The sequence below is a fragment of the Tinamus guttatus genome, unplaced genomic scaffold, assembly GCF_059628265.1.
Source record: "Tinamus guttatus ecotype Peru unplaced genomic scaffold, ASM5962826v1 Tinamus_guttatus_pri_ptg000188l, whole genome shotgun sequence".
Lineage (NCBI taxonomy): Eukaryota > Metazoa > Chordata > Aves > Tinamiformes > Tinamidae > Tinamus > Tinamus guttatus.
Genome location: NW_028288722.1, coordinates 3,294,543 through 3,322,088, shown reverse-complemented (window position 1 = coordinate 3,322,088; position 27,546 = coordinate 3,294,543). Strand labels below are relative to the sequence as shown.

The following is a 27,546-nucleotide window of genomic DNA, read 5'->3' as shown; positions in this document are numbered from 1 at the left end:
TGTCGTTGTTCTGTTCCTTGAGCGCAATGTCACTCCTTTAGCATGACCTCAAACGCGGCGGGGGCTGGGACCGCCAGTCATTCTCCGTGCGAGAGCCGGGGCGGGAGGCAGGCGGGACCCAGCCCCGCCGCCAGCGGCACTTTTGTGGTGCTGTCGCCGCCGCGATCTCCCTTTCTCCGCGGGGCTGGCTCCGGGGCGGGGAATGCTCCGGGCTCCGTGAGCCGCCTCCTCCGCCAGGTTGCCCCGCGGAGCGGCGCGGCAGAGGCAGCCCCCTTGTCCCCCCCGCCGCGCCGTGGGGCTGCGGAGCTCGGCGGGCTCTCGACGCCCCGCTCGGCGGCCGCCCCTCTCCGTGGTGTCGCGCAGCTCGGCGGCCGCACGATGCCGCGGAAGGGCGCGGAGGCGCCGCTCGCCCTGCTGCTGGCCGCTGCGTGGCTGGCGCAGCCGCTGCGCGGCGGCTACCCCGGCATGAGCATGTTCGCCGTGCAGACGGCGCAGCCCGACCCCTGCTACGACGAGCACGGGCTGCCCCGCCGCTGCATCCCCGACTTCGTCAACTCGGCCTTCGGCAAGGAGGTGAAAGTGTCGAGCACCTGCGGGAAGCCGCCGTCGCGCTACTGCGTGGTCACGGAGAAGGGCGAGGAGCAGCTCCGCTCCTGCCACCTCTGCAACGCCTCCGACCCCAAGCGCGCCCACCCGCCCTCCTTCCTCACGGACCTCAACAACCCGCACAACCTGACGTGCTGGCAGTCCGACAGCTACGTGCAGTACCCGCACAATGTCACCCTCACGCTGTCCCTCGGCAAGAAGTTCGAGGTGACCTACGTGAGCCTGCAGTTCTGTTCGCCGCGCCCCGAGTCCATGGCCATCTACAAGTCCATGGACTACGGGAAGACCTGGGTGCCCTTCCAGTTCTACTCCACGCAGTGCCGCAAGATGTACAACAAGCCCAGCCGCGCCACCATCACCAAGCAGAACGAGCAGGAGGCCATCTGCACCGATTCACACACCGACATGCGGCCCCTCTCCGGCGGCCTCATCGCCTTCAGCACCCTGGACGGCCGCCCCACGGCCCACGATTTCGACAACTCGCCCGTGCTGCAGGACTGGGTCACGGCCACCGACATCAAGGTGACCTTCAGCCGCCTGCACACCTTCGGCGACGAGAACGAGGACGACTCCGAGCTCGCCCGCGACTCCTACTTCTACGCCGTGTCCGATTTGCAGGTCGGTGGCCGCTGCAAGTGCAACGGCCACGCATCACGCTGCGTGCGCGACCGCGACGACAACCTGGTGTGCGACTGCAAGCACAATACGGCCGGCCCCGAGTGCGACCGCTGCAAGCCCTTCCACTACGACCGGCCCTGGCAGAGGGCGACGGCGCGGGAGGCCAACGAGTGCGTGGGTGAGTGGCTGCTGCGAGGGCGCGCTGGGGACACGGTCACGCGCGGGCGCCGGACGGGACGAGGGCATCGAGGGACTCAGAAGTGCAGGGCAAGGCGAAGGACCCTGAAGGACGCAGAAGCGCACGGCAGGGATGCGGAGCTCAGGGTAGGCGGGCATTCGGGGACACGGAGAGCAGTGCAGGAACATCCAGGGACGCAGAAAGCAGGTCAGGACGAGGACACTGAGGTACGCAGAAATTTATGACAACAGAGGGGACGCCAAGACACCCTGAAGCACTGAGCGGGGGATATCAAGGCACTTAGAAGCTCAGGACAAGACACACCGAGTCACTAGGGAACTCAGGGCAGGGGACACCGTGGCGCAGGAGCTCAGGGCAGGGGACACCGAGGAACTCGGAGACGTAAGAAGACGGAAACCGAAGGACCCGGGAGGGCAAGGCAGGGGGTACCGAGGGTCCCGGGAGTGCAGAGCAAGGGACACCGCAGGAGTGCCGGGTTGACGACATCACGGGGCTCTGGGAGCGCGGAGCGGGGAACAACGAGCAACTCGGAAGCTCGGGGCAGGAGACACCAAGACATTTGGGAGCTCAGGACAGGGCAGAGAGGGTCGCGGGAAGGCAGTTTTTGCGCGAAAACACCCAGAGGTGCGCGGAGGATCCCTGGCTCGCTAGGAAGGGTGTCTCCTGCTGACTGGAGGGCAGGCGGCCCCGGGAACGGCGCGGAGCGGGGAGCGCTGCTCCCTCCCGGGCGCGGAGCCGGCGGCGGAACCCTCGCCTCGGGGCCAGGGCGCCTGAACAGGCGGGCGGGCTCAGATCCCCCTCGGAGACGGAAAGAGGACGAGGGCGGTTCTGCAGCGCCAGGAGTCCGGCTCGCTGGATGGGCAGCGCCTTCGGAGCGGCGAGGAGCCCGGCAGCAGCGGGGCCGCGGTCCGCGGGGCCGCGCGGAGGTTGCGCTGCCGCGGTCGGTCCGGGCTGGCTGCGCGGTGGCGGCGCTTGGACGAGCCCCGCGGCTAAATGAGAACCAGCAGCGCGCTGCGGGCAGCAACCGGTTCGCTCCGTCTCGGACGAGGAATCCGCACCGTCCTGGCGCTAAATAAGTCCAAATCTCGTCCTCGTGGGGTAGCCCTCGCCTCCGTCCCGGGTGGCAGAGGAGTTTGTAGCTGTTCCTCGCAGCCCTGCAAATCCCGCTGATGGTTCCTCCCAACCTTCCCCTCTCCGTCCCTGGCTCCCTTTCACGCGGCCGGTTCTCTCTTCGCCACGGTGAAAGTTTGTCCCGTTCTCGCCGCCGCCTCGTCCCTGGCCGGCGCTCTCGGTCCCGCGGCTTCCCCCTCTCACCCGCAGCCGCCTTGTTTACGCCGAAAACAAGGCTCCGTCTTCCAAAACATTTGCAGCTCCGCCGGTAGATAAAACCTCGCCGATCGGTTTGGTTTGGGATTGGGCTTTTTCTTTATTTTCTTTCTTGCTTGCTTACTTTTCCATCTTTTTTCCCCCAAATTACATTCAGACGTGTCTCTTGTAAAGAGCGCGATTTTCTCGCGAGCCGAGTCTTAACGCCGAGGCCGGCAGCGGCCGCGGCGACTTGGCCCGGGGCTGCCCCGTGGCACCGGGACCCACGCGGACGGCGGCGCTGGGAGGTGCCGGTGGCCGGTCCCGCCGGGGGATGCTCTACCAGGGGATACGGCAGGCGGCCCTGGAGCCTCAGCCGCCCGCCGGGCTGCGGCTCGGCCGCCCTCACGTCGGGGCGGAGCGGGAGCGGCGCCGGGGCCGCGGGCAGCGGGGGGTTAAGCGGCGGGGAAATGGCATTTCCCGGGGCCCGCGGTGACGGCGGTGAGTGCCGCTCGGGTGTGTAAACAGCGCCGAGCCGTGATCTATCTGCGCTGCCCGGCAGCGGCTGGAGCGGGGCCACCGCCGCGCTTCCCACTAACGCCGCGGGCCGAGCCGCCCGCCCCGGCCCTGCCCGCGGCGCTTCCCCTGCCCTCCGGAGCCGCCGCCCGGCAAGTGCCTTTTCTTTTCTTTTCTTTTTTCTTTTCTTTTCTTTTCTTTTCTTTTCTTTTCTTTTCTTTTCTTTTCTTTTCTTTTCTTTTCTTTTCTTTTCTTTTCTTTTCTTTTCTTTTCTTTTCTTTTCTTTATTTTTTTTGGTCCGGGGATTAGCGTCATTAAGCGTGTAGGCATGTCGAAAGTGGCCGGTTTCTCTTTCTTCCGCCGCCTGCGAGGTCTCCCTGCCCGCAGCTGCCCCGGGAGGTTCCCCCCGCAGCCCAGCTCTGCCCGGTGCAGCCCGGTGCAGCCCGGCGCTTCGCCGTCACCGGGAGCCCGCTCCGGCAGTCCCGCTTCATGGGCACGGATGAGCTCCCACCAGGAGAGTTATTGCTATCATCAGTGCCGAGCAATTAATCAATCAATCAATCAAATAAGCAAACAAACGAAATGGCAATTCGGTGAGGTGCTGGGATGTCCGGGATCACCGCCGGACCCTTGGTCTCGCTAAGGATTGCAGGTCTCTCAAGCGCTCCTGAAAACGGTACAGTAATTCCACTGTATATGAAATGTGTTGTGGTACTTCATATCTTTCTTGCTTCCAATTTACTTCCGAGGAAAAGGAAACGTGTTCCCAGTTTCCAATGAAGCACGACTCTATGCCAGGCTTTTTATTTCAGGCACAGGTCTCACTGTTTTTCTTTTCTTTCTTTTTTTTTCTTTTTTTTTCAGAACTTATTGGGAAGGGATTGCCCTATTGCTCTGCAGAGGTAAAGTCGCTATAAAGCACTATCCCTGTGTCCGTTTTTGCTATAATGCCTCAGTCCATACCTATCATTCTGCAACATGAACCACAACTAAATGGCTCTGCTGCCCCGCCGAGCCTACGCTGCCCAGAATAATCCCCCCAGATAAAGATCACAATAACCCCATTCAGTTCCCACCCACTTGCTCGTGACCATCAGCCCACCCTGGTTTCTCACCCGAATCCAGAGAAAAGTCAGGATTTGTGGCTGCCCAAAGGCCACAGCTCCAGGCCAAGGGAGAGGTGGGGGACGAGTAGAGTTAAAATCCATGGCTGCTTATGGTGATGCTGTTGGCCACACTCCGAAATGATCCTCAATGTATTGAGAAAGTAAAGCTAAAGGCCAAGAGATGCTTTTTAACAACAGTGGTGAAGTTGCAGGTGAATTAACCAAATTATCTGAATTTGCCACAACAAGCGGTGTGAGAATTGGATGAGTTTTTTTCACTCATTTTTTTTTCTCCCTGGAAAATAGGGTTTTGAACCAGTGTGAAAAGTGACAGAACATGTCTGCTTTGCTCGAAATTTGGGTGTTATATTCGATAAGTCCATTCCCACTGCCAAAACCCTAATCTTTGTTCCTATTCACACTTACTGGGGGCTGAAATAAGAAACACGTTTTTTTTTTTCGACAAAAAGTCAAAATTTCCCATGGGAATATTTTTTTCCCTAGACAGATATAGTTTTTCTTTATCACTTCTTGCTGCCTGCAAATGCCTGGGCACGGTACATGGAAAGGATGGGGTCTGGCTCAGGGAAATGATTCCCAGGGACCTGATCCTGTGAAAGGATCCTGGTCAGCAGAGCTTTTCACTGATAGAGATTCTCATCAACTTCACCTGGCAAAAAACTTATCCCAGAGGGTTTAGGCTAGCAGTCTGGCTCTGGCAGAGTGCCTGGGAGCTAACGTGCCCGGGGAGGACACAACTTCGAGGCAAGCTGTTGCAATCGCTCAGTATAGTCAGCTGGGATGGAGGGTCTCTCCTCCAGCCTCTGTCTCTCCCGCATGGACACCCTGCAGCTTTGGGTCTGCTATGTTTAGATCTGGGTCAGCCTAACCTAAGCTCCATGTTTCCAACATGTCTTATCCTGACGAAGCTTCCAGATCTCTCTCTCTCTCTTTTTTTTTTTTTTTTTTAGAGGAAACTGCTGAGATAAAAAAAAAATCCAGAAAGTCTTCGGAGCCCAGGGAGCTTCTGTAAACACATGAAAATGTAGCCAGGGACCTGAGCTTTGAGCAGATTTAGCATCATCAGTAAATTGCAATCAATGCTGTTCCCCAACTTTCCATGAGCCATAGTATTATTTTGAGTGCTAGAAATAAGCACAGATGTGAACTGCCGCAGAACGCTTTTAAAAACTCCCTTTAGGTTGCATTAAATACCTCTGCATTTGCGTTGGCCAGGGAAAGCGCTACCAGATAAACAGGTACTGCCGTTCCCTGCTAGGCATTTGAGAAATGCCCAGCGCTGTGTCGGGCATTTCTGCACCGCTTCCCCACGGGGACAGGAGATGTGCCTGGCACCTGCACATTTTCCTGATAACAGTGGTGCTTCCAGGCGCTCCAATTTTGGCCTTGCATTATGCCTAGAGAGTGTTTAACATTAACAATAACAAGTTGAATTACTGGGAGAAAAAAAGGAAACATACTGTGTTTTCAGATATGGCATTTGGCACAAGGGATGGGTGGATCCCAGTGTTAGGCAGGGGCTGTGCTGTGTGCTGCAGGAGCATTTCCAGGCCTGGGCTGCTCTGATGCCAGAGCAATTTGCTAGCAATTCTCTCCCCCAGCTCAAAAACTCCATCGCAGGCTGAAGGGACCAGTAACAACTGTGGAGCAGACTGCCAAACACTTCTAATGAAAAGCTTCCTCCCAGGCAAACCTGGGGCTGGAGCTTTCCCATCTCCGTGGCAGTTCGGGGAGAGATTCGCAAGGCAGTGTTAACTAAAGCAGCTGTTGGGCTCCTCTCCATCCTCACCGCAATCAAGGAAACCAAATCCTTCCAGGAGCGCAGCGTGCAGCCCGGCTGCGCCACGGCACAGTGCTTTTTTTGCTCCGCTCCTGCAGAGGGATCTAGGGGCTGTAGGATTTTCTCTCCGGGAATTCTTGGTGTCCCTTATTAAGCCTTGGTAATCCTGATTCTTTAGCCCATGTTAATCTTCTCACTTAAAGTATCTTCATGGCTCTCCTCCTGTGTGTAAGCTGGCTCCCTGAGTCAGCCCTGCAGGTGCTGGGCTGTTCTGCAAGAGTTTCTTTTTGCCTTTAAATAAGAGGAAGGGTCACGCTGGTAGTATTGATCCCTCTTTCTCATCAGAGTGTGTCCACAGCCATTTCCCGGCTGCTAGAGAGGCCATAAGGACCTTCATGGTGGTCACTGAAGTGCCCTGGGGTGAGAGGCAGCAAGGTGAGGGGCTTACAACTCCTTCGGTGCCATACGATGGGACCACACAGCTCCCCATGGCGATGGAGACAGCGAGAGCAACGGGGGCTTGGTCCATCTGGAACTGCATGGCAGAGATGTCCTTGTACTCTCTTGCCTCTCAGTTCTGCAGGTCTCATACATGTGGGTGTCTATCCACTTGCTCTTCTAAGCACACGGTCCTTGCAATCACATGGAAGATCTGAGGTGTTGCAGATACCCTATGGGACAGCACAGAAAGAGGTACTTGAGATGGGGGAATGGGCAGGCAAGCATTGAAATAGCCACCCACTTCAGCCAAGGAACCATCTGCCCAGCGTGAAGCTCTCTCAAGGGAGCGTAAAACATCCGGCAGATGCTGGTTTGGTGAGACCTGGATGATGGTGAGCCTGGGTGATTTGCTGAAACTTCAGGGGCCTCCCAAGAGTTGCAACAGTTCACAGGAGCTGAGGCATATCAGGAAAAACTGGGTAGCAGAGCTGGAGGTCCAGAGAGGATCCATGAAGGGCTTCTGCTTTACGGAGGGATGTCAGGGCATGAAATGCTACAGAGATGGCCAGCTACCCATAGACCACAGCTGGCAGAGGCTGAAAGGCGGCAGTTCCCTTTCTTTCATGATGTCTTCTCTCCTGTGGCACTTCAGGGCTTGGCAAAAGGTCTGTCTCTGAGAGGACAGAGGGTGAGAGGGGCTCTGTGTCCAGCAGAGCAGAGAGCAGAGGGAGGTAGGGCCACCAGAGCGGGCAGGCACCAGTATGAGCAGGGTCGCATCCATTGCACCCATTTCCCCTCTGTTTCCTGTGGAGACACAGGAACTGGTCAGAGCACCTAAGTGCCCTTGTAAAGACCTCGGTGAGGAGGGTGGCCCACATGGTCCCTGCAATTCTCTCTGCCCTCGGACCTGGGGCAGCACCGCGGCGGGGGCAGCTTCCCTGGTAGCGCAGCACAAGGCGGCAGCGGAGCCGCTCGGGCCTCTCGGCTGCCAGCTGCCCTTGTGGAGCTGCGGGGCCTCTGCACCCTCCATAATCAGGCGCCGGCTCCTGGTTCAGCTCCCAGCGGGTGGTTCTGCATCAAGATATGGGCGACATTGTATTGCTGAGCAGATGGGTGCTGTAGCCATAGAAATATGGGCCCGTAAGCCGCCGGGCTTCCCATTGTAGCCTCCCAAGCGGGCCTTGCACGGGCAGAGCTTTCTCACAGGCTTTTCTTCTCAGGAAGCTTAAAGTTAAACTGATTTCCAACAGAAAGGTTTTTACACCAACAAACAAACAAACAAAAAAGCACAGTTAAGGCTAAAACAAAACCAGGCTTGGCACTCTGGGTTGGACACTTGCCTTCCCTTGAGCTTGTCCACGGCTAATCTCTGCCCTCCACTTTCTGGGCCTAAGCATGTCATCCTTATTCAGCCTACGCTACCCTTGCTTCAGCAGCCCCCATGGACTGACGAGTGGGACATCCTGTCTCTATGAGGATGGATTGGAAAGTATCCCGAATTTCCGTTGCCTCCAAGGATTGGGCTTTCAAAACCTCTCCTGAGGCTTCAGCTTTCCTACCTGGCCTGTTAAGTGGGAGCAGTTCAGAAATGTGAGCACTTTCATATATTCTGGACACTTTTCCTCTTTGCCCTTAGGATTGGGGAAAGTTTTCTGGCTGCGGGAGCTGCTTCCCGCGTTGGCCCTAGGTCCCTCCGTCTTCTTTCTGAGCTACCCTGCAGTTTGCTGCAGGGTTTTTGGAGGTTCCGATGGATCTATAGAGACACGTGCTGGTATTGGGCCCTGCAAGTGGAGTGGATTTCCTGGGGACCTGTTGGAGGACAGCTCTGTTTGGAGCAGCTTTGAGGTGTTTCTTCCCCAGCATTCCTTTGCGAAGTGTACAGGAGGAAGCAACCTGCAAAAGTAGGAAACCTTCAGAGCACGGCATGGGTCATTTAGCCCTGTGCTGCAGGCAAATGGCAAAAATAAGCCCCAAAGAGCTCCAGAACCCACCAAACACAGTGTTTGACCTCCCCAAGTGCCGTGGCTCACCAGGGCGCGGGTTTGCCCCCAGCATAGCTGCCACAGTCACAAGTTTAGCAGGTCTCAGACTGCAGAGCTGTCTATGCGTCTTGCAAAGGAGCAGGCCCAAAGTGTCCTCTGATGCAGTTTGGTGTTTGGGCTGGATCTGGTGGCCGTGTTTTACCCCAGCTAACACACACCACCACGATCCCCTCGCAGCTCTGACACTGCTGCCTGGTTGAAGTGACAGGCTTTTAAAAAGATATCTGCGTAATTGCTTTCATTTATAGGGGGATTAGGATGCCCAGGGGACTGATAACAAGACAAGGAGGCTTTTCCTGCTCTGAGCCGGTGCAGCCGGGAGGCTACAAGACACCACAGCAAGAGGTCAAGCGAGTGGAACCACCAGGTTTGACCACCCCAGTCTCTCGTAGCTGAGCACTGTGTGTTCGTCAGCAGTAATTAGCAATAAGAAGAAGTGGAGCCGCTCGTCAGAACAGGGTCCGGCATCCCTAGGGAGCACAGACTGTGCTGAGCAGGAGTTTGAGTCAGGAGGCAGAGGATGAGCAAGGAGGAGGGGAAAAAGGGTGGCCTTTCTGGGGGTATATCTAAAAAAACTGGGCTCTGACAAAGTGGGTGTCCGAGGACCAGGAACGGGGGATGGAGCAGGCCTGAGAGTTGGCCAGGACCCTAATCGATGAGTGGATTTCTTTCTGCCCAAAGTAGTCTTCCCACATGAAGCAATGCTACCAGTAAAGAGGGATGCAAAAAGCAGAGCATGCAGCAGATGCAGAGCTGCTTGAGCTCGTGTCCTGCAAGCAGGCAGGCCTTTTATTTCCCAACATTTCCAAAAGCATCTTGTAAATGAAGGGAAGGAATGACTGGTATCACCCAGGGAGGGATGTCCCTTAAGAGGGATGTGCCCTGTGTCCTTGTTCCCTCAAGGGCCAAAACAGCCAAATCTGACCTGAGCACCACACTTCTTGCACTCACTTGCCAGCCCACAGGTTCACCCTGAAAAGGGTAGAGATGATTCAGAGCAGGAGTGACCGGTCACTGGAGCACACAGTGAATGGTTGGGATATGCATGTTCTGTTTTAAGGCAAATTTTGACCCACTGTTGGGTAATGCTGGGATGGAAAACCCCACTGACAAGTGAGTGAGCAGATTCAACAGCAATGAAGAGGGAAGACTGTTCCCTGGTTTCTCACGGTGTGGGGGGGGCAACGGGATTTGGTTCCCGTTGTCCCATGTGGGAATCCAGGAAGGGGCCACAGCAATGAGGGGAAGCACTGGCTGGGCTCTGCCCTTGCCCACCTACCACATCAGCATCAGTGGCACATCCCAGCTTTGGCGAGGATGCTCTGTGGCTGCTCCGTCCCTCATCACTGCTTTTCTGCCCATCTCTGCACTCCACAAACTGGGATGGAAAGACGGATGAGGACTCCGTGTCATCTTCCCCATGGTATTCCTAAGCCATTCATCACCCTGATCCCTACCAGGCTGCAGTCTGCAGTGCTGTGTGTATCGCCGTGATCTGTGCTTCATTTTGACTGAGTCTGACCGTTTTTTTCATAGTACCTCCATGGGCTGAATTAATGTCCCCTAATGTTATCCACTTGGATATTTAGTGTCCAGTCTCAGGCAGTCAGTGAGGCTCAGGCCATATTGATTTAGAGATACAGGATGAAATATCTGCTTGGAATAAGAGGGCTTTTTTTACCCACCTAGGATTGCTGGGCAGGTCCAGCAGCCCCTTGAAAGACCTGGATTTGCTCTCCCAGCATCAGAAGTGCTAGGTAGCCTTTCGTTTGGGACCCGGTACATGGTTTGGGGCTGTTCAGGAGATGGTTTGAGCTGGGCTGAGCCCTGTGTACAGTGACGTGGGAATGAGTAGGAAGAGGCAGATGAGACATGAACCTTGGCGATGATTTGCAGGGCAGATCCATGGGTGTCTGAGTGACATATCCAGCCTCCAGCTCTGAAGGTTGCAGGGTTCTCATGGCCTTGCGGCCCCTCTGCCAGCCTTGAACAGACACCTCACAGCCCAGCACCTCCCACCTGGGGTTAGCTCTGTCACCTGTAATTAATATCTGAAACCCATCCCTGGCTCTTGGCTCCTCTTCTTGCTACAAACCCACTTCAGGATTTGGTCAGCTGTGTTCAGGTCCAGGTCCCAGGCAAGGCTCTCCCATGCTCACAACTTTGGGCATCTCCCCAGGAGAGCTCATCAAGAGCTTTGAGTTGGGTCTCAACTACGGGGCATCTCCATGCCCATGGAGCATCTTCCTTTGAGCTGGACAAACCCTGATCTTGTCCATCACTGGAAAGAGGCCATAGCTTTTGAGCACCATCTGATAGGCATTGCAGAACCAGCCCAGGAGCCATGGCGTGTTCTGCCTCGCTCTCGTGACACAGGCTGTACCAAGCCAAGCTGCTCACCCTGCCTTTTTGCCCGCCTTCTTGCAACGGGGAGTCGGTTCTGGTTAATGATGGAGATCGTAACATGATTACCAAAAGTCTCATGAAATTAAATCACTTTGCTTCAAAGTGAGTGGGGAGGGGGAGCGTCTTTCTGGCAGCGGTGATGGCTGAGCGGATATTGAAAGCAGCCTGGTAGTCAGGATTGCCGTGCACACAATTGCGCTCTGACAGTGTGAAGGCAAATACAAACAGCAGCTTGTGTTTGCACACAAAGGCTCTGTGCACCACTATCCCCAGCCCTGTATTTTACACCCTCGTCTCTTGGGCAGAAAGTCCTGGGAGGGTAGGAGGGAGGGAAATGCCGCTGAATATTTAGAAATGAATTGAACTGTGCAAACATGCCATTGGGAAGCTCTCAGTGTAACGCCTTGGATCAGCTACCCGCCGGGGCTGGAACACAACCGCCGGACTTGAAAGGGCGACTTTCACGCTGAAGCAAAACCGAACAAAAGGAAATAAATGAAACGGGCTCCCGGCGGGGTTTGGTTTGTTTGTTTTTGTAACGCGGCTAATATTCCCGCATTGTGTAGCCCAGCGGCCCAGTGTCTCCCCTTCGCACGCTGCTCATAAATCGGAGCTGCTCGTAAATCGGCGGGTGGTGCTGAGCCCCCCGAGGCTGCGGCGCTGGCTGCTCCCCTTCGTGGGGGATGCAGCCCCAGCGGGGCCGGAGAGCTCGGTATGGGTCGGGCACTGCCCCATCACGGTGCAGGGGAGCTCCAGCAGGGATGCTCAGCCCCGCTCCTTTTGGAGACATTTGCGGGGGGCAGTCGAGCAGCGGGAGGGTAAGGGAGGGGTCTGTAGAGTCACTTGGTTTTGCCATCAATTCTTCCTGCTGCTTGGAGGTGGCACTTTCTAGTGATTTGAATGGAGCCAGAGATCTTGGAGCAAAACTTCAGAGCTGCAGGTCCCCATCAGTGATGGGTTGAACATCCCCATCCTGTGCTCCAGTGCAGGGGATGGCAAAATGCAGGAATAACATGCTGGTGCCTGAGGTTACACTGGCGAACATGTGTCTGATGGGAGTTTGGGGATGTTCCTAAGCTAGGAGCAATGCTGCCCTCAAGGACACACAGTGACTAGGATCTGTATTGCTCCTGCTGTAGGGAGCTGGGTGAATACAAACACTCAGTGTTCATTATTTTAGCACAAAAATATCCCCATTAGGTCAAAAATATCCCCCTATACAAGCTTTTTTTGATATTCATTTTAGCCCAGAATTTTAGACAAAGATGAAGCCATGTCTAAGGCTCCCAGGTCTCTCTAGCTAGCACTGAGCAAGGCATATGCCCAATCATCAGCTGTATTTTTCTTTGATTAATTCAAAAAGCAAGCTTAAGAATGCTTTTAAAATATTAAGCAGCATTTAATATACATTTATTTTTACATTTACTGCATAACATTTACTTTTCATGAGTCTTTGAGAAATCACCTTGAGAAATCACATTTACAAGAATGTGACTGGAAAATTTGACAAACTAATTTTACAGAAATCCACCTCCCGCCAGATGAGCTATTTATTACTCTCCACTTCACTAAATTTCACCCAATCAAAAAAAAAAAATCCCGACAAAATCCCAGACACCATACCACGTGTTTGGGACAACCAAAGAAATCCCCTGATCTGGGTGACCAATGAATGTCCCAAGGAATGAAAAGTGGACAATTTATCAGCAGTCCATGCACTTGAAAACGAGCAGTCCAAATTATTCAGCAAGGCTCCCCGGATAGTGAATCCATTGAAAGGGGATAAAGACAGAGTCATAAATTATTCATTACCCCAAGGGGGCTGCAATGCATATAATCATAACAACAACAACAACAACAACAACAACAACAACAACAATAACAACCCTAATAATAGGGAGAGCAGACTTTGGCCAGCGCTGCACAGAGGAGGCTCTGAGACTCGCAGACCTTCATTTCCCTTCAGTCCAGCAGCGCTGCACACCCCAGGGCACGGGAAGCAGCCACACATCTGCAATAAATACATGCACACCCCAGAACCCAACTAGCTCGTGTTGATCGTGGGTGATACGGTTTGTATGCGCTCCTTGGCAGGAGGGAGGTCCCCAAACTTGCATGCACTGCTGCTAATTGCTTAATATAACAAATTTTGCAGCATCTTGGGGATACCTGGGAAGAGGCTGTGGCTCCGCAGCGGATATGCCTCGGGCCTGACCTGGATGCATGCAGGGTGTCCATCCTTTTGCTGTGTCCCCTTCCACCCCCAAGGGGTTTCCTCCCTGGGGAGCACCATGCGGTCACTAGCCAGGCCATATGGACCATTCTCATGCATTTATATGCTCGCTCCATATTGCAAAGTGCCCGGCTACACTGCAGGCATGCCAGTGAATTCCTGCTTGCAGCACAGGGGCTCGGCCACGGCGCTCAGCCATGTCCCAGCCGCTGCCCACAGGTTGTCCCGTGTCCGCTGCCAGGGTTCCCTTGCCACAGCTCCTCCGAGATTCCCAGGTGCAGAGGGAGGAGCCAGCGGGTGGATGGAGGTGTCTAAATCACGAACTAGAAAACATGCTTTTGGCCTAGATTCTGCCCTCAGTTATGCGCTTCGGTGACCAGAGGCAAAATGCAGCTCCAGCTTCAGCGTTGCAGCCCATATGTCCACCTTTTGGAATTAATTTCTTCAGATGCTTTCTGAGCAATTGCACAGCCCCAAAGGCTGATGATGTGCTTCCTTTCACGGGCAATTAATATGGCTGCTCTGGTGCCAAGGGGGCATTTTGCATTGTACAGAACTGCAAACATAGATTGGCTCACCCTGCAGTCCCTTCTGCCCAGGTGACAGTCCCCACTGTGTCACCGTCAGTGTAGGAGGCTCTGTGTTTCCCCCCTCTCTGAATGCACAGATCCAACAGGACCTGCTGGCTGGGGTTCAGTGCACCGCAGGTACATGATGTCCAGCCCAACAAAGTGCTCGTGTGAGCTCCAGCTGCTGCAGAATATTTGGGAGATCACTTGTGCCAGGGGGGCTGGAAGGACCTGTGCCTGCAGCAGATGCTCTCCATGGCTGTGGCCCATGATAGCCCTTCTCTCCAGTGTGCAATAATCCTGTTTTATGTCTTGGGGCACAGCTTCTTTTTTTGGCATTACCAATGCATTTTATTCCATCAGGGAACTTGCAACTCTGCACGGGCTCCTGAAGTGCTTCCTCTACCCCCTGTAGCTCCCGGCTTCTGCTCCTGCTTGAGAAAGGGGGAACAGGGAACAATGAAAAGAACTTTTCACATCATGCTGCAGTCTGTAAATCAGACCTGTTAGAAGGTAGCTGCTCATTAATAAATAAATAAACAGATAGATAACGGTGGCATCCCCCAACTCCTATCACAACTGCTATAAAATAACTTAGATTAACTGGGCAGAAATAATAGAGTGATGGCAATGAATACTGTTTAATCGTGAGTACCGTCGGCTCCCATGTCTGCTCTGCAGCTTGGACCAGTCTCTTTATTTCTGCATGCAAAATGTTTCAGTTCAGAGGGGGTGGTGAGATAAAGCAGGCGGGAGGGAAGCAGTGATTTCCGTGGGCTTTGGATTAAGCCCCACTCTCCCTTTGTGTGATTTGTTTTCCTTGTCCAGCTCTGCAGGAAGCATTTTACATGTCTCTATGCCACATCTGAGGTTGGGAACAACATAAGTGCTCACGCTCCAGCCCAGGCTGAGAGGGTTCTGCAGCAAAATGCTATTTAAGAGATCTGTCATTGTTAGGTTTCAGAGTGAACACTCCTTTGCGCCAAGAGGCAGCTTGTCCCTGATAACTCTCATGTCTGATTCATGTTCCTTCCTTTCCTATTTTCCTATCTATAAGGACACTACTCTGCACCCGGTGCAGTCCTGTAGCCCACAGCAATGTAGGTACCCACCAAGTGCAACTGTTTCACACCGCAGAGTGGCCACAGGATGGGGTAAATCCTACACCTGCTTCCAGGGCATGATTTGAAGGCATCTCTTACCATGGAAAACCAGCTGATTTTCCTCCCCAGGCTGTAGTTGTGCAGGTGGCAGGAGTGACCCACAGAAGCCATCGGTGGCCCTGTCCACTAGCGAGGACAAGGGGACAATCTGACGCCGCTGCAACCAGCCCAAGGCTGGGACTCCTGAGAGTTTAATTTTGGGGAAGCTTTAACATCCCAAGCTTACCAAACGCTGAAAGAGAGGTCAGCTAATCCTTTACAATGTCGGAATGAATTCAGGCCCAGAAGTGAGATTACTCAAAGGGGACCGGGAGGCCGGGAGAGCTGCATGGATACAGGGACCCTTCCCATAGACAGGCTGTGCTTTCTAAAGAAACGGGGCTTTTATTTCGTTTTTCTTCCCCTGGGAGGAGGGGAGGGGGATGGGGACAAGTGGCCGCGGCACCCAGCCCCCCTTCCCTAGCAGCAACAGCCCTGGAATTGCAATCACTGTCTGGGCCCGGTGGTGCAGGGGACACCAAGCAGCTCCCGTGGGGTTCCCTGACCCACAGCTTCCAGCTGGACATTCTGCTTTGGTTCTCCCTTCAGGTCTCCGACCAAGCATTGAGGAAGAAACATTCCCCCAAATGCAGGATTCCCCTGTTTCTCCTGGCCCAAATCAGTGGATCCAGAGACCGTTGGGTCCCAGTGCAGCTTTACCTGGGTGTCACGCACCCAAGAGGTCGTGTGTACAGGGTGACGCTACCAAACTGGTGTATTTAAGACTGCACAGCCCTTTCTGTGTCCCTGTGACGGTGTTTCAAGTCCTCTTTGGGGGGGACACAGCAAGGTGGGTGCTCAACCGCCGCGGGGACGGGGAGCAGGAAGCCGGTCCAGTGGGGACACGGGGCACAGAGAGAGGACAGGCACAGCAGGGCCGAGCAGCCAGCGCCATGTGGGCTGAGCCCCCGGTCCTTTGTGAACCCCGGGGTGATGACATGACAGGACCACTAAGGACTCGCTTTTCTTCTGCAAATCAACTGTCCTCCTCAATGCTGGAAGAGCGGAACCCATTGAATGCGGGCGAGCAGCAGCCCCCCGGGGTGTGGATGCACTGCGGATGAGCCATGGTAACCTGGCTACAAGTGTGACAACGCAGACACCCAGACCTCGAATGTTTCTGCCAGGCTCCCGAGGCTCCCCAGATTGGGTATTCAGGCCACAGGTTTTCTCTATTGACCTCGAAACACTGTTCTGCATGGGAGAATTTTCTTTCTTTCTCTCCTGGTAACTGCAGAATCAAGTGTTTGCAGTTTTGACACATGCACTGCCCCAAAGGCAAGCCGGTAATTCAACCAGGAGCCACTTGCCTGATGGCAAGCCTTAATTCTCAAGTACCAGGGGCCAGAGAACAGCAAATGGAGAGGGTGCTTTTCTCAGGTGCTCCATGGTGCCTCCAAGAGGTGGGATACCCTGTCATGACAAACAGAGCACTGTGTATCGTCATTATGATGGGTGTGCAAGTTTCAGCCCTGCTCCTGCAGGAAAACAGGGTCTTCAAAGAGCAGGGTGCCCTTCCCTGTCTTGCTAGGGATGCTTCTCCAACCAACAGAACACTAAATGAACAACCCTGAGCTGTTGCTTTTTACAGCCAACCTGTGAGAGAGCCTGGAGCACTGTTTGAAACATGGTCCCACCACACAGTCACGTTGGTGCTGTGTTCTAATGGGTACAGATAAAAACTGTGCACACTCTTAGATGCAAGTCTGATGCCCATGACTCCCTTAGGACACATGGGCTTTTCACAGAGGCTGGATGGCTAATAAAAATTTGCAAAGTTGTATAGGAGTCCAGCTGTCTATGAGAAATCCTGTTAGCATCTTATGTGCCGAAAGAGGCACAAACATTGAGCCAGAGGCATCCAAGGGCAATGCACTGCAAGTTGCCTCTTCCAAGAGAAGAGGGCAAGATGTAGGGAGATGATTGCCAAGAGAGGACACCTCTGTCCTCAGTAGCATGACAGAGTTTCTGTCCCCGTCTGTGCCTGTAGTGAGCGTCTCCTCTTGTCCAAATTCCTTCTCCCTGTGAGCTCATCTCAGCCTCCCCAGTCAAGCCTGTGTGCAGCTACTGCATCCTCTGCAAACGTTGCCCCTGGCTATTCAACCCCTCTCCGGATCATTAAACATATTGAGTGACACCAGTCCTGTGACTGGTTAATTAGTAAAGAGTTGACTAATTAGTTAATCATGTTTACCAAGTGCTTTGAAAGTGCTCAGTGTTATTATTTTTAATTATGACCCTGCCCCGGGCACTGTTCCCCTCCCAGCATGCCAAGTCTTGCAGGGATTCGAACTCTTTGTCTCTGCTATTCAAGACAGGTTTTAAGATGAGAATTTGCCTCTTATGCTCTGGTTACCAGGCTTCTTTAAGAGCCCCCTGTGCATGATTTAAAACTAAAAAACTCCTCAGAAAGTCTTCATATATCCAGGAACGCTTAACTCATTCTTTCAAAGCCATTCTTATCTTTTAAGGAGGCAGGACTGGCTCTTGCAAAGCCATGCACAGTACTGCCCTTGTAAACACCTCAGCCCGCTTCCCTCTTCTGAGCTTCAAAGATGAGACTGATATCCAGACCTGCTTTCCAGTTCCATTTGGTGAGCTCCAGCCTGCAGAGCCATGGACGTTCCTGTTTTGGGAGCCTCCTGTCCTACTGTGAAAGGGAAAAACGTCCCAGCCAAAGGAAAGGGGTTATCTCCAGATCTGACTTCAGGCTAGTCGGGAGAAGGAGAGGACAACTTGGAGTGAGAGGAAGGAAGAGAAAGGCTACTCTGAATATTTCACCTAATAAGAAGTATATGAATGAAGTCTGCTAGCTGGGGAAGAGTCTTGGCATCTCTGATGAATCAACAAGTCTAGTAATCTTGGGACTTTGTTCGTAAAAATGTCATCAGCTCTTTAAGCACCGTCATAAAGAGTCCCAGTCACCTCTTATCACTGTGCTATCTGAAGAGGAGTCTTTTGGCACCAGCTGCATAAATGAGACCCACTTCCACACAGCTCTGAGAGACATGAGCGCTTCTGGCGCTCAAGCAGACGATAAGCTATAAAAATCACACAGGGCCGCCACAGGAGCAGGGAACTCTTCTGTCCCCCTGAGTTGATCAGTAGGGCCCACAGCCAGCCAGAGCATGTTTTATGGAAGCAATCCAGGAGGTGGATGCTTAGTACTGTGGTCTCCACTTGAGAACCTGCTGTCCTCGGGGTACAGTTTGGGAGGCTCTTTTTTTTTTTTTTAACAACAACAACAAAAAAATCTATGGTGTGTTCTCAGGGTTTACCATTTCCAGGTAGCACTTGCCTCAGTCTTTGATCTTTGCTCTTGATGATGTACTTCCAGGATCACAGAATCATGGGAATATTGTTTGGGAAGGACCTCAGCGGGCTCTAGTCTAACTTGATCAAAATAGGATTACAGCCAACACTAGAGCAGGGTTGAATGTTGTCATTCACTTCTTGGCAATGTGGTCTCTGGGAGAAATATGTTCTTCCAGAGATGACTCAAGAGCACCTTATTTCCCCTCTGAACCCCCTTCTTGGAAATCCTTCATCCTTTCATGGTTACAAGGGGAGCCTGCAGTGAGTGAGATATTTAAGTACTGGGAAGGCATGTGGCAATAGCGTTCTGGTGTATTCTGTAGCATTTATCACAGGGCTCTCAACCAAAGAAGGCATCCTTGTAATTAATATTAGTATCATGTTGGCAGTAATAGCAGGTTGTTGGACTTTTTTCTTCCATGGATCACACATCCGGGACATTTCCATTTGTTAATATAAATTAATTGGGACTGGAAAGGTGCTGGCAAGAGATGGCACCTGAAAGAGACTGGGACCATCTGGGCTCCAAAGGCTTGGTTCATAGTCATGCTGCAACTTGTCTATCCTTTCCTAAAAGCAAGAAGTCCATAAAGTTCCCTATACTCCACTTAAGTCATGGGCCCAGGATATTACATCCCTGAAGAGCACTGCCAACCACCATCCATAGCACTATGCAGCTGAGACTCTGCCATACTGGTCCTGCTGGGATCATACATCAAGGGCAGAAGCCCTGGGTCCAGTTTAGTGCCTTGCCACAAGATCTGCTTTCCACATCATCTGCTCTTCTCCCCACTTTTCTCCCCTGTCCTCCTTTCACAACCCATGTTCTCAGCTCCCTAGAGCTCTTGTTGCAGCCAGCAAGCACTAGGGAGCCTTCCACAAGCTCCTCACCTCTCTCAGCCCTGGAACAAGGAAAACTTGCTTCCTCCCCAGTCTCCAGGTGAGGCTTCCAGCCCTGCTCCTCAGCACGGCCGTTTAATGGGGCAGCCGCTTCCTCCTGCACGTCAGAGCAGCCCCAGCAGCCGCGGCCCGGCCGCTGCCTCACCGTTTCCATTCAGGAGGAGAGCCTGCTAAATCTCTTGCTCTTCAAAAGGAGGGAAAAGCCAAGGAAGTCTGAAAGAGAGCGGAGACTAACATGTCTGCACCTGGGAAATGTCATGTTTGGTTTTTCAACTTAAAATGGGCAGTGACAGCAGCTCTGTGGGGGCGTAAGGAAGGGGAATAGCACAGATTTATAGCCGTGGGTCATGCTTGAGCTGAGCCAAGTATTCTGCCTAGCATCAGTTTTATGAACAAGATGAAGTGCAGAACCTCAAGCGCAGGCAGCCTACTAGAGGAGAAGCACTGGGGGAGCAGGAACAGGGCGCGCGTTGCGAGAGGCCATCCTGCACTTTTCCCTAATCCAGCTGGGCTCTCCTCTCCAGCCTGGATTTGGGTATGTTAGGGATTACAACAACCAAGAAGGACCAGTTTGCAGCAGACCTACGACTGCTGCCATAAACCTGTAGAAGCCATGGTTCACAAGCCATGAGTAAAGCAGTTGGAAATTGAACCATGCAGGAGTCAAGAACTACCCTCTCTCAAAATAGAGTTAAATCCACAGCAATTTCCAACCTTGCAGGAGGGAGTAATGATAGATGGAGAACAGAAACCTCCTGGACAACTCCAGATTCAATACCCTGTTAGACACTGAAATTGCCAGTCTGAGGAGATGCTGTGGAGTTTGTCAACAGCAGCATAGAACGTAAGACCCAGAGTTTCCCTTTCTCATCAGATACGCAGGCTGAATCTCTTGCAAATTCAAATCCTTGTATAAAAGCAAAATTGCAGGAGATTCCCGGTTCTCCCTGAGATAAATATGATGCAGATCGCTTTTGTAGATGTGAGGAAAATTATTGGTTCATCATGGTCTCCTGCTCAAAGCTGTGTTTCAGCTGGGCTTTGACATACAACTGCCCAACAGTGAAATGGTGTTTTGCGGCTGTAACAACCCCCAGATTGTCTTCTTTTGCAATGCCTTTTGATGTACCCCTTCAAGGACATAGGTCAATTCCTGTCCTCATGCATATGTACAGATGACCAGAAAAATCATTATTAGTAGCAGAACTGATACAAAAGAAAGTGGGTGGTTGATTGGTCTGTCAAAATAAGGCAAGCTGAAATTGAATCTGTTTAGAACACTGAAAATAAGGTTCCAATGTTTAATGAGGATGTTAACACTACGACATCATTTTGATAGTTAACTAAGGCTGATTCTCCATCATCTTTTCAGTCTTTAGATATTTTTAACTGATATTTTTGCTGTTGCTCTGTTACACCTTGTAGGATTGATATGGACATGTTTGTGTAGATATTGTTTTGCCCTTTGATTTAGTCTTAGGGTTCACTTTGGCTTTAAACCATCTCTAAATTTATGGGAAAGGCCTAAATGGATTGCAAAGACACAACTTAATGACGTCGGGCTAGTGCAGCATGCCTTCTATTCTGTGTTCCAGTGACTGGTTCAGAAGTTTCTGTTGAAGAGCAGCATCTTGGTGCTATCATTAAAAATAACTTCATAGAGCTGAAACATTTGTCCTGAAATAGCTACAAAGGAATACCTCAGTATGGAAACTGCAAGAGGAAAATTTTTTATACTGAATGGCCTCACAAAGCACAAAACATGCTGTGTTCCCCAAAGAACGCTGAAAGGATCCCACTAAACATCAATAGCTAAAGCAGGGGCACTCAGATAGCCAACCATGGTGGTGTGATCAGAAAGCTGGCAATGGTGTTTAACAGACTGCAGGGACTGTCAGGAGTCTTTACTTCTTTCAGACCCTGGTTTGGTTGTCTGGTGTAACATTATGTTAGCTGTATTCTTTCTTGATTTTTATTTCTTCAGGTTGTTTCGATTGACATAACTTATCTATTCTTAGGAAGAGAAACAGTAAAAGACTCCACTAACACCAGAGGAAAGAAACTTCTGTTATATCAGGAGTTAGAGATAAGGGCAGGAGAAGGCAATCTCTCACCAGCATCACTGTCACTGTGCGTTGGTCTGAAAGAGGGACTTTTTCCTCTGGTGACATGGCCATGGCCACTTCCCATCCTTGCCAAGACAGGTGAGAGCTTTGGCTGCATCTCTTCCAAGGGAAACAGACATCCAACCAAGCAGCAAGCCCAACTGAAAACACCTCTCAGCGCAAGGCTTGTCGGCAAGACTGCAGCTCCAGCTCCTGCTGCAGATGCTCGGCAGAGGCCCAGGAACGACTCTCACATTTGTGAGCTCCCTCCATCCTTCATTTTGAGGCTTTCGGGTTCCCAGCATCTCTCCTTTCACGGAGTGCTTTTCTCAGCTCTTCTCTTTACTGCTCCAGATATTTTTGGATGGCCTTGACCTAGCAGGATCCCACAACTCTCTGCAGGCAGAGATTTACCCCTATGCCTTGACCTTCCTGATTCCTTCCTACTTCGGTTCCTAGCTTTGACAGCCCTTGAATACAAGAGCTGCCCAAGGTTACGCATCCTGAGTACCTGGGTCCTGGGCCAAACTAGGAATAGGGGCCAAGTTGGGTTTGGGAGCTTTTCATAGTGACTATTTTTAGTACGTGCACATGCCTCTTAACATCATGCTCTGTACAGAGCTGAACCTTCTCTCCAAGCTGTGACTTCTCTGTTGTCCTTGGAGCCACAAAGCTCCCTTTGGGTTGTCTCAGACCTACAAAGGGTATCTCACAGTGGGATGATGAATATAGTTGTGAGGGAAGCTGGAGCATTATTTTCCATTAAATATCCAATACCTATGCAATACACCAGGCAAAGGAAGGACATGTAGACTAGGTTATTAACAAGTTAAAAACCCCACTGGCATTAATTCAAAAGTAATATTAAAATACTGTTATTTATTTATGGGCTTCTAACTGCTTGTTCTGCACTGGATAAATTTGATGGGAGGGCGGATGGCAGTCTCTCTGTGGACTTAATTGAATCATTCCCATTGATCACAGTGGGAGCAGGGCAGAGCCCCAGGATGGAAAATGCCAGTGCTCGGTTACCTGTGCTCCAGAGAATGCATCCCTGCTCCCACTATGCCAAGGATAAATAGAGTGACGTGCCTGCGCAGTGCCTGCTGTATAAACTGCAAAGGGCACAGCTCTCCAGGTGGCCTGTGGAGGTTTCCAAGCCAGCAGAGAGACTCAACAGAGTGGTTTTATTTTCCGAGGAAGCCTTAGTCAGAGCTCCATTCCCTCCAACATCAGATTTTAGCCTTTACTTGCCACGCTGCAGTGGCGCCTTGTCAGCACCGCTGACCTTCTGGCTCAGCAAGGCCGGCGGGACCTTCATTCAGAGGCTGCCAAGGTGCTCCAGAGCCAGCCAAGGCAGGCACACCGCGGGGCGCCAGGACGCTCCGCTGGCGCTCCGGCTGCCTCCCACTGCCGGGGCTGCGCCCGAGGGAAAATTTCAGCCGTGCGTTCGGCACACACAGCAGGACCTGAAGCTTTCTGGAGTGGCAGGGCTTCAGACCTGCAAACTGAATATTTGTCAGCAGGGCAAGCAGGGTGCATGGAGAGGCTCCCACATAGTCCCAGTGCAGCCCTTTGCTCCCCTCATCTGCCAGAATGGGGAGGAAGATCATAACGTCATAGAAGCATAGAATGGTTAAGGTTGGAAGGGACCTCTAGAGATCACCTAGTCCAACCCCCCTGCACACGCAGGGTCACCTAGAGCACGTGGCACAGGACTGCATCCAAGCAGGTTTTGAAGATCTCCAGAGAAGGAGACTCCACAACCTCTCTGGGCAGCCTGTTCCAGTGCCCTGTCACCCTCACAGGAAAGAAATTTTTCCTTAAGTTCCTGTGGAACTTTTGATGCTTCAGTTTCTGGCTGTTTCCTCTAGTTCTGTCAGTGACCACCAGTGAAAAGAGGCCAGCACCATCCTCCTCACTGCCTCCCTTGAGGTACTCATAGACACTAATCAGGTCTCCTCTCAGCCTTCTCTTCTCCAGGCTGAACAGGCCCAGCTCCCTCAGCCTCTCCTCATAGGGCAGATGTTCCAGGCACCTGATCATCCCTGTGGCCCTGCACTGGACTCTCTCCAGCAGCTCCACATCCCTCTTGTACTGCGGGGCCCAAAACTCCAGATGCAGCCTCACCAGGGCTGAGTAGAGGGGCAGGATCATCTCCCTCGACTTGCTGGAGATGCTCTTCTTAATGCACCCCAGGATCCCATTGGCCTTCTTGGCCACGAGGGCACACTGCTGCCCCATGGTCAACTTATCATCCACCATGACACCCAGGTCCTTCTCTGCAGAGCTGCTCTCCAGAAGGTCAGTCCCCAGCCTGTACTGGTGTCTGGGGTTATTCCTCCCCAGGTGCAGGACCTTGCACTTGGCCTTGTTGAATTGCATGACGTTTTTCACGGCCCAGTTGTCCAGTCTGTCCAGGTCCCTCTGGATGGCAGCGCAGCCCTCTGGGGTATCAGCTACTCCTCCCAGTTTCGTGTCATCAGCAAACTTGCTGAGGGAGCACTCTGTGCCTTCATCCAGGTCATGATAATGCTCCCCAGCTGGCAGGAAGAGAGGGCTGCCTGCTTCCCTCTCACCCTTTGGTGCAACTCCTCCCTATCCCAGCTCAGAATAAATGGGATCAGAACAGAGCTGGGATGCTTTCCCCCCCCCCCCCAACCCCCCCAATAACATCTCTTACATCCTGCTTTGTACTCCCATAACACCAAGATGTTTTACATTGTAGACAGAGCTATCTTCCATTAATAATGGAAGACTTCAGCAACAGCCTGGCCATGCAACAAGAGCCACAGCACTCTACGGTACTGCTGGTATAAACCCACAACTAAAAAGTATGATCCCTACCTCAATCCCTTCCTCACAAGGAGGAGCAAAGTGAGGACTGTATCCTGGAAGCATCATTCCTCTAGACTTCTTTTAGGAGGCTTCTTCCCTTTATCACTCAGAGCAGGACACAGGAAGGGAGGGACCAGTATGGGCCACAATGATCTTCACCTGTGGGGATGAGTGTAGCTTTCTACAGGAGGCAACAAAAGAAGCCAATAGGATCTTGATTCAAGCCAATAAAAAGGAGACCATTCTTCCAGCACTGTGGAGTGCCTTGCCTTCAGATGTAGTAGATGCTAAAAGTTTATGTGAACTTAAGGTTAAAGGGGAAAAGGAGGAGGTTTTAGTACAAGGTCAAATGTGAATCAGAGAGCTGTTGTATTGACATCTAGGTCTAGCTTGACCACCTTGTTGTATTTGTCCCGTTAGGAGAAAATTAACTATTGTCCACACATTTTGAGATTCAGGAAGGGGCAGGCTAGCCAGCTTGGCCTTGTTCCTTGGGAACAAATCTCAGAGAGAACCCCTGAGCTGAGGAAAGCCATCTCAAAGGGGCGATATAATGGCAGATTACAAGGAGATCCTGGGGTGTCATTGAGTTGTCTAGGCCTGGTCAGCTCAGGCATTAACACGCTCTGTGCTGCCTGCGCCTCTCACAGCTTCTGTATCACAGGAAACCTGAGCTGCCCTTTAACCATAAACCCTGTGTTTGTGCTAGAGTGGAGTCATTGATAGGTTGACCTTCTATTCACATGACCAAATCCCTGGGAAACTTTCTGTAGGCTTTTTGATCCCATGAGCATGTCAATGGTGGCCCAAAAAGGGATGGGCCTTGCCCGGGGGTGCCCGTGGTCTGAGGAAGTTGAGGGCCTACTGAGCAGAATACCCAGAGCCAGCAGGTGGGATATGGGAGCCCTTAATCCCAAATCTTTTTTTTTTTTTTTTTCTGTCATCCTTCTTTTGTTCTTGTTTTGAATTATTATTATCATGGCAAGCAGCAAGGCATGATCTTGCTGCCTAGAAGAGCGATATTATTTGCCTCCTTTTGTGCATGGTATCATGTTTGAATTGAGAAACAAAGCCAAGCAGCTTGTGGCTCCAATTGGAAGCCTTCCTATCCCACTGGGGATCCGGGACCTTTTCATCTCAGCCCATATACTCCATAGGTTTCTGCCTCTTCCCACGTTTAAGTCCTTAGTAAATATCATAAAGGAGAAAATAAAAGATATCCCCAGGGCTCAAGAGTCTTACCTACTCTACATTAAAGAGGGAGAGGGAAATAGAAAGCAGATTTAGCCTCATTTTATCACTATTTTTTCCCCAAAGTTTGGAAAGTGTAAATATATTTAGCTTCAGTTTATAGGCTGGAAGCTGTTTGGAACACAGTTTCTTATTCTCTTTGCGCATGCAAATAAGCTCTGGTGGGACCTGGATCCTTTGCCAGACTCCTGCGCCTACAGTAGGATGAAACAGCCATTGGATGTAGCCATGAGACAGGGAGCAAAGCACTGCAGGGGCAACCTGGCCAGGTCCATCCGACCCAGAGGTGCTGAGGGAGCAGCACCACTGCCAAAGGGCAGAGAAAAGGCTCAGCCTGTCTGGAAACCAGCTGGCCACATTCAGCCTCAAACTGACTGCCTTAGGACCAAAATGTGCATTAGTGGCGTGATGGAAGATCAAAATGGGGTGATTTGTGCAGAGGAAGTTATATTGCTACTAATAAGGGAGATGTTTAAAACTATTAAACTTTTTAAACGTATTGTTTTAAATTGGATGTGAATGCGAATGCCCAGAGGAAACGGTTCCCTTTGCATGAAGATTTTTGACTATCCGATGCAAGGCAACTGAAGACAAGATAGAAATATTTCCTTTTTTTAAAATTTGTTCTAAATCCAAACTTTTGGCTTGTCTTGTCTTTCACAACCCCAAATGAAACCATTTCAATCTGAAATAAACCCAGAAATGTTTCTATTCCATTTAGATGTTTCGCACTGGAAAATGAAAATACTTTATACAAACATCTCCACCAAAAGTGTTACTCTTGTGATTCTTTTTTTCATGTGAAACACATATTTCATAATCAGTTTTAGATTTGACACCCAGGCAAGTTGGCAAGAGACTGAATTTAACTTCCTTGCTTTGGTCTCAGAGTCTGACAATAACTGCAATTGCACAATTCCTTGCTTTTTCCTATCCATGGAGAACTCCATGGCATTAGGTTTCTTGGGGATGGCGCTTCTTTGTGTCAATAATGATATTCACGTGTGGTTGTTATTCATTCATTAGTCTTTGATACTTCCTTTCCCTTTAAAAACATCTTCAGGCCAGGTTTTCCATTATGTTCATGTAATGCAGAGGGAGAGTCTTTCCAGGCAGCACTCATTGCCGCCTGTGATTGGGGGTGATGGAGGTGGCCCCAGGATCTTCTCCAAGATGCCTCAAGGGACTTTTGGACGGTCTCTCATCCATGACAGTGTGTCCTCTGCAGACAGCTGCCACCTAAGAGATGTTCAACTCCACTCCAGCAGTGCCAGTGAGACAGGGACTGGTCCCCAGCCCACTGCAGGAGATGTGCAGACCACACTGAGATGTGCTCTGGCTTACTGAGGTTATGATCACACACACCCCCAATAACCAATCCTTCAAGGAGGCAGACTGGGGACAGCCCAGAAGCCAGCAATTTGTCCATGCAAATAGCTGTATAATTAGGAACACACAAAAAGATTGCCCATTCCCAAGCAACCCCTGAGGAGCAGAAGGGCTTAAACTCCCCAGGACTCTCATTTTCAGTACCTCATTCAGCTGGCCTGTGCCCAGGGCTCCACTGGTACAAATACAGCAGGGAAAGAAATGAGTTTGCTACCCTAACGGCTTAGAAAAGTTACAAGAAAAAAATGGATCTTGCTCTATAAGAGCACAGGAGGAAATCAGTTCTCTGTCTCACTCCCAAGTTATCTGGCTCGCTCTGACTATTGTATGCATGAGAGCTACCACCAGCAGCACTATCCTGCTGCAGCACGAGAGGTTGTTAATAGCCAGGGAAGCTTCAGATATTCTAACTTTAAAAGTTTGTCTGGTATCATTGGGTTGATTTAAAGCTTTTCACTTGGGGGTGTGTGGGCGAGGGTTCGTGCATGCATGTTTACCAGTCTGACTAGGAACGTAGCTTGAATGACTTCTCTTAAGGTTTGGATACAGCTCACTAGAGCTCTGCAGGTTCCCTGAGGACTCTAATAATTGGTATATTTGGTTTGCTAGTCTTCATTATTTCTAAGTTTTCCAGCTCTAACGCCAAAGGAGCCTGCATTCTATGTAATTATTATCCAAAACTTTGAAAACATTAAATAGGAAAA

General features: G+C 51.6%; 1 protein-coding gene across 1 annotated transcript in view; it reads left to right on the top strand.

The window, feature by feature from the left end:
* The first annotated feature begins 378 nt into the window (after positions 1-378).
* NTN1 (netrin 1) overlaps positions 379-27,546 on the top strand; it is a 92,209-nt gene continuing 65,041 nt past the window's right edge. The window contains exon 1 of the mRNA XM_088523449.1: positions 379-1,402. Coding sequence (XP_088379575.1) covers positions 379-1,402 — 1,024 coding nt within the window. The remainder of the gene's footprint in view (positions 1,403-27,546) is intronic.